The 12,195-nt window shown below is 62.6% G+C and overlaps 4 protein-coding genes across 4 annotated transcripts; all 4 read right to left on the reverse strand.

Moving 5' to 3' along the window:
* Positions 1 to 433: 433 nt before the first annotated feature.
* LMXM_10_1110 (conserved hypothetical protein) lies at positions 434 to 2,017 on the reverse strand (the record flags this gene model as incomplete). The annotated part of the gene is made up of 1 exon (XM_003872900.1): positions 434 to 2,017. One exon carries the CDS (start codon positions 2,015 to 2,017, stop codon positions 434 to 436), a length of 1,584 nt encoding a protein of 527 aa, XP_003872949.1.
* Positions 2,018 to 2,969: 952 nt separating this feature from the next.
* Positions 2,970 to 3,389, reverse strand: LMXM_10_1120 (conserved hypothetical protein; the record flags this gene model as incomplete). Its single annotated transcript, XM_003872901.1, has 1 exon — positions 2,970 to 3,389. The coding sequence occupies one exon, from the start codon at positions 3,387 to 3,389 to the stop codon at positions 2,970 to 2,972; it is 420 nt and encodes a 139-aa protein (XP_003872950.1).
* Positions 3,390 to 4,437: 1,048 nt separating this feature from the next.
* Positions 4,438 to 9,024, reverse strand: LMXM_10_1130 (conserved hypothetical protein; the record flags this gene model as incomplete). Its single annotated transcript, XM_003872902.1, has 1 exon — positions 4,438 to 9,024. The coding sequence occupies one exon, from the start codon at positions 9,022 to 9,024 to the stop codon at positions 4,438 to 4,440; it is 4,587 nt and encodes a 1,528-aa protein (XP_003872951.1).
* A 2,018-nt stretch (positions 9,025 to 11,042) lies between these two features.
* LMXM_10_1140 (conserved hypothetical protein) lies at positions 11,043 to 12,125 on the reverse strand (the record flags this gene model as incomplete). The annotated part of the gene is made up of 1 exon (XM_003872903.1): positions 11,043 to 12,125. The coding sequence occupies one exon, from the start codon at positions 12,123 to 12,125 to the stop codon at positions 11,043 to 11,045; it is 1,083 nt and encodes a 360-aa protein (XP_003872952.1).
* Positions 12,126 to 12,195: the final 70 nt, after the last annotated feature.

The raw sequence follows: 12,195 nt of genomic DNA on the forward strand, positions 1-12,195 counted from the left end.
ACTTGCGAGACCCGCACATACACACATACACACACACACACACGCACCGTACGAGCAGCACCGCGTCTTTTGATTTTACCCTTTGATTTTTCGCACCTCGGCAGGTCCACATATAATACGTCTATGAATACCGTCGTTTGTAGGCCTCCACACATGTCGACACACGCCTGCACACGCACGCAAGCAAGCAGACCCCCTATACACTCCCAATACAGACAGTTGCCCTCCACTATCTCTGCGGCCCGATGCGCGGCTGCGAAAGAGTGGGGGAGGAAAGAGGAAGGGAGGGAAGGCGATCGAGATGGAAGGCAGCGGCGAGCATCAAGCACAACGGCATCTCTTTCCTTCTTGTTGCTCTTCACGCTGCAGCGCCCCTCCCCCACGCACACCACCACGAGCTCGCTCACATGCTACGCACTTCGACGCTCCGGGGTTACTTCCCACCCTTCTTGCCTCCGCCCTGCGCGCCCTCTCCGCCGTCCTGGCGGGCCGCAGTGGCCATACCACCGCGGCGCAGCTTCTTTGTGCCGGGCGCGGCACGGTCCTGCTGAGGACCACTGCTGTCGATTGCCGACACCAGCTGCTGCTGATGAGGCTGCTGTTGCTGAGGAGGTGGGATGGTCTGGGCGGCTGTGTGGACCGGTTGCTGAGGTTGCGACGTCTTCGACGCGCGCTGCTGCTGCTGCTGCTGCTGCTGCTGCTGCATGCGTGCCGGGGACGGGCCCGGCATAGGGCCTGGCCCCTGCGGCGGCATCATGCCGTTGTTGTTGCTGGGATCCATGTACTGCGGGTGCTGCTGCTGCACGTGTGGGTTGCCCATGTGTCCCCCCATCGGGCCACCCGCGTTGTACACCGCAGGATGCGGGTTCATGGCGTGGTGCTGGTGGTGGTTCATGGGGGCGCCACGGCCCGGCATGGGATTCATGACGGGCTGGTTGTACTTGTGATGCATATTCGGCTGCGCCAGCGCCTGCGGGCGTGAGTAGTGCGAGACGTCGCGGTCATAGAAGTCGATGTCGCCAGGCCAATCCGTTGGGCAGGCGTAGCAGTTGTCGTTGTTCGCCACGAGACTGGCCACGTTCGCCAGGAAGCTCTTCAGCGGCGGCACAAACGGGGTGGCCGAGGGGTTGGGACTGTAGACCGTCTTCTGCTGCGCCGAACTGACTTCGGGCACCGGTGGCGGGGGCAGAGTGACGGGCTCCTCTGGCGGCGGCGGCGGCGCTGGCGCCGCTTGACGCGCTGCACCGCGGCCTGACGTAGCTGTGGTTGCGGCTGGAGTCGCGGCTGGTGCGGCCGGTGCCGCTGAGGTGGTCGCGGCGGCCTCCTTGCGCGTGGCCTGAGCGCTGCGCTTGCTTCCGCGAGCGTCGCGTGCCACGTCGGAGAACATGGCGCCCTCATCCACGTACTCGGTCGTCACATCGGTGCGCTCGAGGCGGTGCTGCAGGTTGCGCGTGCCGGAGCCCTCGATTTCCTTCGCGGTGCGTTCAGCGTAGGCGATCTGCTCCTTACTGAGCTTCGACTCATCCAGCTTTGTTGTGTACAACTCTTCGCGGTAGGTCGAGGCGACGCCGAACCTCTCGTTGGCCTTGAACTGATCCCACTGACCGGTGACGTGGCTGTCGGCCTCCAGCAGCTCATCCGCGCCCTCGGCAGCCCAGTCCAGCGTCTTGAGGTCGTGCTCGCCGCGGTAGGAGTGCACATGGCCAGCGCCCGGAGTCTCGGTGCGCAGCTTCATGTTCTTGGCCTCCATCATGATGATGTCCTCGTACCGGAAGAGGCGCGTCTCGTCCGAAAGCTCCGATGCGTCGAGGGCGCCGTGCACCTTTGAGGGCAGGTTGCGTGGGAAGGAGATGAACACGCCTGCTTCGTCCGCCGCCACATCGGCGTCCGTGCGAGAAACAAACAGGCCCTCGCACAGAGCCCCGTCCACGGTGTGGATCAAGACCGTCTGGCCAACCAGGTTGAGGTACAGGTACTCCAACCGGTCGGCGTTGCTGCTTTCGTTCGGGCCGATCATCGTTGCTGTGTCTGGCCTGCGAGGTAGACCTATGCGGCACTGAGGAAGGCCAGCAGCGCAAAGAGCGGTGTCTCGTGCAAGGCCAAAAGCAGAAGCAGGAGATGCAAAGGACTGACGCACCTGCGCACACACACGCACACAATTTACAAGGAATGAATACAGCGAGAAAAGAGGGGAGGGGGAAGGCCTCAGCGCGTAGCGATACTGCGCGTGTCATCGACGTACGCATGCCCCCGTACGGCGAAGCGAGGATGGAGGATGGAGGGTGGAGGATGGAGGGGTGCCGGCAACTATCACGGTGGTTGGGGTTTGGGGCGGGGACGGGGAAGAAGCAGGAGCAGGCGAGCAGGCGCGGCATGAGGTGCCGCGCGCAGGTGCCTCTCATGATGCGTGTGCACGGAATGCATGTGTGTTGAACGCACACACAGGGGCATCTTCGCCGGAGCCTCTCTCCGCCTTTCTCAGGCGTTGTCTTCTCCCTTCCCTCTGTGCAGTCGAACGAAGACAGAACAGACGACTGAACGTGGGACGAGGGGAGGAGGAGGAGGGGGCGAGCCTGATGCACTGCAGTGCGCTCACTGGCGACGAGATCACAGAAAGGCCCGCCGCAGTTGCCTCCTCGACGAAGTGGAGCAGTTTCGTTGCGCACACGCCTGATGTCGCGCCACCTCGTCCTTCTGGTTTAGCGTTCATGAGAGCGTAGACACACAAGCACAGAGAAAAGGAGGAGGGGAGATCACGTCGGACGGCGCCGCTCATGCGGCGAACGTCTGCGCACCACGGCCGCACGCCCTTCCCTGCCTTCTTCGTCCGCCCTCACACACTGCTCCAGGGTAAGACGGATGAGGAGGGAGGAAGGGTAGGAAGCAGCGAAGACCATCACACACGCACACTCACGTCTTCTCTCCCTCACTGAGCAAACAGTGCACACCTGAACACCGAGAGAGCCTTCTCACAGATACTTGTCCAGTGTCATGGCGGCCTTGTCCACGCGCTGGATAGCCGGGTACGGTGACTGACCAGCACCGCCACTGGCGAACAGGGCATCCTGCATATCCTCCCTATCAAAGACCTTGCGCCGGATGTTCATGTAGTCGTGGCGGGCAGGATCGGCCATCATCGGCACGTCCGTGTACTTTTCCGGTACGACGCGCTGCAGCTCCTTCGGCGCCATCTCGAATGGCATCTCGACCACATCCCAGTCCCGCCCCTTCCACTGCTTGCGCAGCGTCTGCTGCGCGCACCACACGTCCACGTTGAACTGCAGTGTAGGCAGGTCGCGCTTGAAGAGGCGGCCCTTCTTCTTATGATCGATCGGCCCGATCTCGCGCAGGTAAGCAGTGCGACCACCGAAGCGGTTGGCGTCGTGCATCGGCAGCGTGTTGAAGGTGTGCTGGTGACGGTAGCTAAAGGGCGGGTGATCAAAGACGCCGGTGCAGACGCATCGCGTCGCTACGGTGAGAGGCGCGGGGGTAGGGGAGGTTGCCACAGCCCCTGCAGGGATCGTCTTCACTCCACGCCGTGCGAGCATGGAGATGCTGCCGAGAGAAGAGCTTCCTTGAATGGATGGAGGGGGATTGCAATGGGACCGACATGAGGATCGGCAGAAAGGGAGAGCGGGGGTGGTGGCAGTGGAGGGCCGAAAGACGCAGATGATGATGGCGCTGGTGCCCCCAGTAGAGGAGAGCTAACACTTCACTCGCCATAAGCAGCACCCTAACGATTCCCAGCGGTGGGGACGGGAGAAGGGGGAGGCGGGGCGGATGAAGGGAGAAGGAGTAGGGCACTAGATGTGCCTCCCCCTTCCGTGCCCCCCAACCTCTGTACCTATCTCGCCCGCACGCTCTCTCTCCCACACGCCGCCACGAGCGTTACGTGCTGACATAGATTAGTGCACGTGCACCTGCACGAGTCTTTTCTGTGCGTGTACGGAGTCTGTGTGCACGCGGAGGACAGGAAGAAAAGGGGTGTTGTCGCCGTCAAACTCAGCCAGCACCCTCCTCTGCTTTCGTGTGCCGCGTGTCCGCCTTGCGGCTCCGCCGGGGAGGAGGTGGGGCGGGGAAATATCGCACCAACAAGCGCCCCTCACACACTACGGCACGCCGACACGCGAGTGATGCGTTCAAACGACACGAGAAGGCAACTTCTTTTGAGATCGTCGCAGCAGTCGTTGGTGTTCTTGCTAGCGAAATATTTGGATGGAGGGGGAGGCGCACGCAGACACACGCATACACAGACAAAGAGGGGGGGGGGAGGTTGCCTGTGCGATGCCGCTTTAGTGCCGCTCGGTCACAGGGACACACATGGGAGACAGAGGTTGCGCTACGCGAGTTCACCACTCTCCTTATCCTTCACGTTGTGCTGCACACTGCCCCACTGGTCCATCGGCCGCTTGGCTAGACTGGAAAAGAAAAGCTGCATTACCATTCTACGAAAGGTACCAGCAACGCATTCAGGCCCCGAAGAAGCTGCTGGACGGCTGCTGCGTGCCCCTCCGCGCCACCGGCCTTCACAGTAGCGGCATGATCGAGAGCGCAGACAATCTGCTTGACGACGCCACGCGCCTCCTGCTGTTTTATGCTGGGAAGCAGCGCTTGAGCCACCCCAAGTAGCCGCAGCGCAATCATGGAGACCATTCGATGTATTAACAAGCCTGGCTCCTGCTCCCTCCATGACCGCAGTACTGACTGCCACTGATGTCGAGCGGCAGCCCCTTGCAACTCGCTGCGCGTTTTACAGTACTCCAGCACGCTCGTCAGATAGCCGGCGGCGCGACCCACCCACCGTAGCAGCCCACGGTACTTCGCTTCCGTGGATGCGACCTTTGTCGCCTCGCGTGGTCGCGACTGTGACTGTGGCGCCTCCCGCTCCACCATCGCACAGCACACCAGAGCCTTTTGCAGTTCCAGAAGCATCGGCCACGGGGGAAGCGTCACCAACCGTTCCCGGCGACAGCCACCGCACTGTGCAACATTGGCATCCGCCGAGTACGGCTCCTTCCCGGCTACCGAGGCGTCCGCAGCATCATCGCCGCCGCCCGCCATAGCGGCAGTCGGGTTCTGGCGGACGCGTGAGCTGCTTGCAGCAACATTAGTGGTTGTGGTGGTGCGCAGCAGGACCTCTTCCACCGCTCGAGCCAAGGCGGTGTCCTGCGTGGCGGCACTCGTGACAGTGAAGAGACGGAGCATCTGCCACTCGCGCTCCTGCACGAACGTGCTTGGCCCCAGTTCCTCGGCCTCCCGTATGAGCTGCGCAATGCGCTGCGACGCAGCGTGCGTCGCTGGGACGCCTGAGACTGCAAGTCGCTCCATCAGCACCGAGGCATACAGGAGAAGCGTGTACGCTTTTGCAGACCTGCAGGCTTTGTCGGAGCCGCCCTGCGTGTAGGCGCTCAGGGCCTGCGTGAAGAAGCTGTCGGCGTCCTCAGGCAGATCGTGAAGAGGGCCGACCAGAAGCGGCTGAGCGAGGGTTGCCGCCGCAACGCCGAGGGCGCCATCAAGCTTCCGCTCCACGACGCTGCGGTACACGTCCCCCAGCAGCTGCATCACGTCTGCCCACTGCAGCATGCTGTGTGAGCCAAAGACGGCACCAAAGACCACGTCCTCGGCGGCCTTGTGAGAGGCGTGCAGCAGAGACTTGGCGCGGTGCAATGCCTCCAGCGCCTTCGTGTAGCGTGCCGTGCGGTGGTGCTCCTTGCCGACCAGGTAGTACACCAAAGCAAGCTTGACAAGGTGGCGACGTGTGTGCGTGCCAATACGCCCATAGAAGCGCAGCGCTGTGAAGGAGAGACTCACGACGTCCGCCTTAAGGGTTGTGAGCCAGACGAGGGTGGTCGGGAGCTTGAGGCCATACTGCTGCAGCCGCGCCTCCATGCGTCTGCCGAGCTCCGTCAGTACACGTATGGAGAAGCCGCTCGCCGCGTCTGACATGGCGACGACGGCAACATCGCCGTACAACTCGCAGAGGGCGGAGCGGAGAGGGGTGATATCTACCTGTGTCCGCGGGTCCAGCACCGCCGAGCACGACGCAGATACCGTCACCATGTCCGCGCCGCGGCTGCATTTCTTGAGTCCAGACGGCTCGCTCGTATGTGGTGGTGACGTCGCGGACGGCAACGGCTGGCTGCTGCGCTCCGTCAGCGATGCCCTAGATGATCCCATGGAGGACGTGGCAGGGTACGACTCCTCCTTGGAGCTCCTGCCATCCCTACTGACTGGCGTTGCGCCGTTCACGGGGGCGCTTTCGTCCGTAGCGCACGTGCCGGCCGGCGCCTCTGCTGAGGTCGATGCGGCTGCGGCTGCGGCTGCCGAGTGCAGAGGTCCCACAAGCTCGCTTGCCTCTTCCAGTCGCACGAGTCCTTCGACTACCACCTGCAGAAGGTCCTGTGTGCACGAGGATATGGCAGCCATGACCTCCTCCCGATGCTCCGCACCGCGCAGCGCCGCCTTGCCCTCCTTTGCCTTCGCCTCGCTGCGCGCCATGCGCAGCGCACGCAGGTGGTGGCAGCCGCAGTAGTACGCCTCCAGTGACAGAGCCACCACCGCACACGCAGCGGCACTGCACGCCAGCAGGCACCGGGCAAAAAACGCCCTCATAAGCTGGCCGCCCTCCCACTTCCCAGCCTCGACAAACATGTGCCGCAGCGGTATCTCAAAACGCCCACACAGCAGCAGCGCGTCTCGGTAGACCTCCGGCGACGAGCACAAGCCGGCGACACAGTTGGCAGCAGCATTCTTGGGGCAGCCTGCTGTGCTGTTGGAGGCGACAGCGGCTGCCGTCTGCGCAGCGTCCGCATGCAGCTTGCGCGCCACCAACGCCGGCACCATTCTCACCAGTTCCGCCACCGTTTCGCGTGCGACGAGATTCTCGCGGCAGGACGGCAAAAAAATGCGCAGGCTGCGGTGCAGTAGCGGCAGCGCGTCGCCAGCTCTGCTGAGATCACCGCTGCGGAAAAGGTGCTGGCCAATGTTGAAGCACGTCTTTCCAAAGTTCCAGTTGAAGCGGTTGAGTTGGGGTGCGGTTGGGGGGCCGCCAATGCCGTACCCCGGCGGCGCCGTTGCTGACACCTCGCTCTCAATGTATGCCTCCCCGTCCGCCGCCCGCTCCGCTGCGCCCCGGCCGACAGACGCAAAGGCGGCGGCGGTGGCGCATCCAAAGTACTTGTCCGTCTCCTCCACGAAGGCGGCGGAGTCGTCAAGGTCAGGCAACTCGTACAGCTCAACGTACTCCAAGGGGTAGTCGCGCACCACTGCGTACGTGCCGCCGTCACGCCGGCATTGCTTCACGAGCCACTGCAGAGCGCGGCTCGTGAAGCTGAGCGCCGCCGCCGCCATGCGCGCCTCCACCGAGTCGAGTATGTCCATTGTCTTCTTCACTTGATGACTCTGCACGATGCCGTCGTGGTGCACGTACGTCCCAACCTGTGACACGTTCGCCATCATCGCGTCGAACCAGCAGCGGAGCGTCTCGCGCTGCTCGGCATCGGCGGCGCCGACCGGCACCTTCTCTTTCATCCGGACAAGCTGCTCGGTGTTCGTGCGCTGATCCATCACGATGGGGGCGTCGATGCCGATGAGCACCTCGGTAGCATCCATGCGCCAGCGCAGCACCTGGGAGTAGCGGTGCAAGTTCGCTCCGAAGTGTACGTCGGACGCGGCCGTGCTGGAGAGGCGCCGTTCTGGCAGGGCCAGCGCCAGCTGCCCCGTCGCGCCCGCCGCTGGCTCGTCTGCTGCCACGGTAGCTTGCCCGCGCGTTTCCTTCATGAGGTACAGGGTCTTGCCGAAGAGGGCCTGCTGACGCATCTCGTGCACCTCAGACGGCTCCGACGCACGCGAGTCGATCACCAGCGTCGGGCCGATGCGCTGCACGCGGAGCGCCAAAGGACGCTCCGGAACGTAGACCTGCTCAAAGATGGTGCGCATCGCCTCCGCGCTGGACACGATGAGGGCGTTCTGCTGCATGTCCTTCCACTCCATCACAGCGCTTGCCAACATGTGCTGAAGCGCCACCCGTTGATTGCGCAAGAAGCCAGGGGCATGTTGGTGGACGTTGTGGACGGGGTCGAGCGTCAAGTAGTTGCGCGGCGGCCTGTTCACGTCAGTGCCCGGCGCGAGAGGAGCCTTCATCGGGATCGCCTCCACCCCCTCCACGCGCTGCACGTGGGTACTGTTTAGCAGCTTCGTGATGGTAGAAGACGCACCGCTGTAGATGGGGAGCGCGCTGATCCGATCCCAGTTCGCCGAAGGGCGAGCGTTGGAGGGCTGCGGGGTGCACGACCCCGGCGGCGACCGGTCACCTGACGTGGCGGTGGCGGAGATTCGCAAGTCTCGCGACGTGGTGGCAGTAAGCGCCCCACGTCCACGCTGCACCGCGCTCACGACTGCATGCGACTGGAGGGGCTTTAGCACGCTCAGGCTGCGACACGCCGTTGCATCCTCTATTGTCGACACGACCACGGAACCGGTAGCGCACGAGTCAACACCGCCGCATTCTGCCGGCGATGAGGCAGCTGAGGTAGACGCTGGCGACGCGCGCAGCAGAAATTCGAAATCCCAGCTGGATGGGGAAGCCGAGGCCAAGACATGAGCGGAAGTGACGGCCGCGGCGGTAGCAGCGGCACTGGTAGTCGATGCTGGAGCGAGCTGGATCTGTTGGTGGGGGTGCTGCTCAGAAGTGGGTGGAGTCGGCTGGCTGCCGGCTGAAATGGGCACCACCGCGGCTCCTTTTTGTGCGACCGTCGTCAAAGCAGAAGAGGTTAGCGCCGCCTCCACTGAGGTGTCGTGCGCACCGTCCCGCATCTGCTCCGCACCCCTTGCCACCAGCTCTGGGGTTTCAAACAGGAACAGCTGCGCGTCTCTTGCCTTGGCCTCCTCGCGCAGGTACTTGTTCTGCTGCCGCTGATGATAGCGCTTCACTTCCTTTCGGTGCTTCGTGCGGTGACTCATCTTTCGCGGACCGGCGTCATCATAGGCCCGCACTTCCACGGCAGCAGGGGCACCGGACGACATCGCTGACTGCTGTTGCAGTGGACCCGTTGCGTCGCTTCGACCAACCGCGAGAAATTCGCACTAGCGAGGGAGGCAGCGGGAACGGCGTCCAAAAGGCAGCAGAGTGGCAGGCGAAGGAGCTGCCAGGCAGGTCGGTGAACGTTTCCGCGCGTCTGTGCGAGGGCGCCTACGCGCAGGAAGCGGGAAGGAGAAGGGAGAAGACCACGCGCGTCTGTCTCCACGCACACAGACACGGACACGGGAGGCACGAGAAGTTATACGCACAAAATAGACAAAAGAAACAGTGACACCGCTCTGTGCGTCCGAATAGTGATGGGGGTGGTTAGCAACGATGAGCACACAGATGGAGAGCTGCGTGGGAGATCCACACGGTGCCTACGCGGGACACCCTCACGAGGCTCTTCAATACCTGCTGTGCCCGTGCGGGTGTGTACGTGTATGATGGGTGAGAGGCACCTTTCTTTTCCTTCTCGTGCTCTCACGCTCGGCCGCTCGTCGACAGACACGCACACGCACGCACACAGAGCAACAGCCCAGACTTCCGTCAGTTAGATGAGTGACGCCACAACAGGAGGCGCCCGTGCGCGTCACTGTACGTGAGATGGCTAGGGAGAAAAGGAGTCGCACACGAGGCGTAGGGAGGGGAGGGGGTACTTATGGTAGCACACGCCGCACACGCAAAATGGCACGAATAAGGCAAAAGGAACGGGGGAGAGACACACCAAGCGGCACACACGTCCGTATCTCTCCCAAACGTAGTCCTCCGCCTGTTTCTTGCGTTTTGCCCACCGTCACGCGTGTGCGTCAGCGCGTCTGCAACCTCCTCTCGTCGCACCTCAGGTGTGGGGGAGGGGGGAGGGAATCTTACAGAAAAAACAGAGGATGGATGATCGGGGGGGGGGGGGAGGGGCGACAGCCGCCGTAGCTCCCCAATAAGTGGAAGACTGCACCACGATGTGTATATGCGTGCGAGCGTGTGTTGGTGGTAGGAGGGTGAAGAGGAATAGTGTGTGGCGTGCCGTTTGGTTTGTGGTTGTCCTATAACGTGTCCACTTTCTCGTGCTTCGTACTCCTTCGCGTGGCCAATGGATGTGCGCGTGCAGCGATGCGCACACGTGTATGTGTGTGTGTGTATGCCGTGCGCATCAGAGACAACGAAGTGAGGAGGGAGCATGGAGGGGGAAATGGACACGAATGTGTGAGAGGGAGGATGGGAAGGCCAGTACGGGGCATGGGCGAGAGCCTGTTAGTGGTGATCAATGTCCGCCCACAGCAGTACATGCGTCACAACGTTGAGATGAAGGGTGCCCACGCGCGCAGCTGAATCTGTTCCGCGGCGCGGTGTTTCTGATTCAGCGCGGATGGTGAGCGTCCGACTTGCGCACTTTCCCCCCATTCACGTCATGCCTCTCATCCGCCGGGGGGAGGCACGCGTTCTTTGCGGTTGGGTGTATACCTCGATCCAGACGCTGCGCACCCCTCTTCCCGTGCGGGAGCACGAGGCAGACAGTACATACATGTACACATGTATAAGGGCAAAGGGCGAGGCGCCCATCGAGGTCAATATCATAACATGGCAAGAGAGAAAAAGAAGAACACAACAACGGCGCTCCCCACAACTGTGCATCGACATGGAAACGAGAAAAGGGGCGCGGGCCGTACAGTGGCCGGGGCGAACAGAACAAAAGAAAAATGACATCACGGCGAAGACATACGCAACAGTCACGTGCGTAATAAACACCGGCGACGTGGCCGCTCCCAAAATGTGACCGCAGAGCGCCCCAGAGACACGGATGCCTGTGTGGCATCCGAAAACGACGCGTACGCACATATTACGAGGCGACGTGAAAGGAGAAGAGCAGAGAAACGGAAAGCGAATTACCCCCCCCACACACACACGTACAAGGCACCGGCGCTATGCACGTTGGTTGCGCGACCATTGAGAGAGGTGGAGCAGACGGCGCAAGGAAGAAAAAGGGGGGGGGGGCTGAGCCTATGACCTAATGGCGGCGCTCGCTCTAAAGCGTCATGACGCGATCGATATAGCCGCGGCACAGGGGGCATCGGTTGTCGCTGAGACGCAGGTGTGCGGCGCACTCGTTGCATAGACACATGTGGCGGCACGGCAGGATGGTGGTGTCCTTTTGATTTGTCAGGCAAATCACGCAGAGCCCCTCCTCATCTTCCTCATCCGTGCCAGGGTCGCGCACGGCGTCCTCGCGGCCGTCGTCGAAGACGTCCTCCAAATCGTAAACCTCGTTCCCTACCTGGAGTAGCTGCTTCGCCACCTTGCAGGTGAGGCGATGGACCCCTCGAGCCTCTCTGCCACCGAGCGAAGACGCTGGCCGCGGGGAGGCCTCCTCCGGCGCCTCCAGGAAAGTGTACTGCACAATCCCTTTCTTGCTGGGCTGCAGCGGCTGTGACCGTGCCGGCGTCGCTTCCTGCGCGGCTTTGTCGGCAGGGGCACATTGCTGTGTCTTGTTGATTGGGTCCTCCGTCCTCCCAACAAGCACCTCGATGGCGAGCGGGGCGTAGGATACCCGCTGCACCGTTGAGGTTGCGAGCGTGCTGGCAGTTTCCTCGTACTTGAGAGGCTGGAGCAGCTGAGGCAGTACCAGGGGGTTGGTGACGACTGTTGTGAGACCCACCGTCTCGGTGGTATCAAGGATGCAAACCGACCCCGCCGCCACACCACCGCTGGTCTTCAGCCGTACACCATCGCGGACGCGGTACTCCACCGACGCACCAGCGTACACACGCACCCGCTCCGGCGGCTGCGTCGCCGCGATCTGGAACGTGAGCGCAAGCCCCTTGGAGGCACCGACAGCTTTTGATGACGCCGATGGTGCGCTGATGAGCTCAATCTTCTGCCGACGTGGCACCGCGCACGTGAGGTCGAGCGTCGTCGCGTGCTCCACAAGGTTCTCATCGTCGTCATACTCCACTTCCACGTCATAGAGGAGTGGCCCTCGCACACGGTCACGCACAAAATGAATGGACGGCTTGCCGAAGACGAGGTAGAAGTTGTGCGGGGCGAGGCGCAGCTCGTTGTCCGTGACGCCGGTTGCCGTCGGCTGCTCGTGGCTTGTGTGATTCCCCATTGGTGACAACAACGCACCGCCGCTGTGGCCCCAGACGCCTCTGGAATGCCCGTGTGCGCGCGTGCTTGGG

The sequence above is a fragment of the Leishmania mexicana genome, chromosome 10 (assembly GCF_000234665.1).
Source record: "Leishmania mexicana MHOM/GT/2001/U1103 complete genome, chromosome 10".
In the NCBI taxonomy this organism is placed as follows: domain Eukaryota; phylum Euglenozoa; class Kinetoplastea; order Trypanosomatida; family Trypanosomatidae; genus Leishmania; species Leishmania mexicana.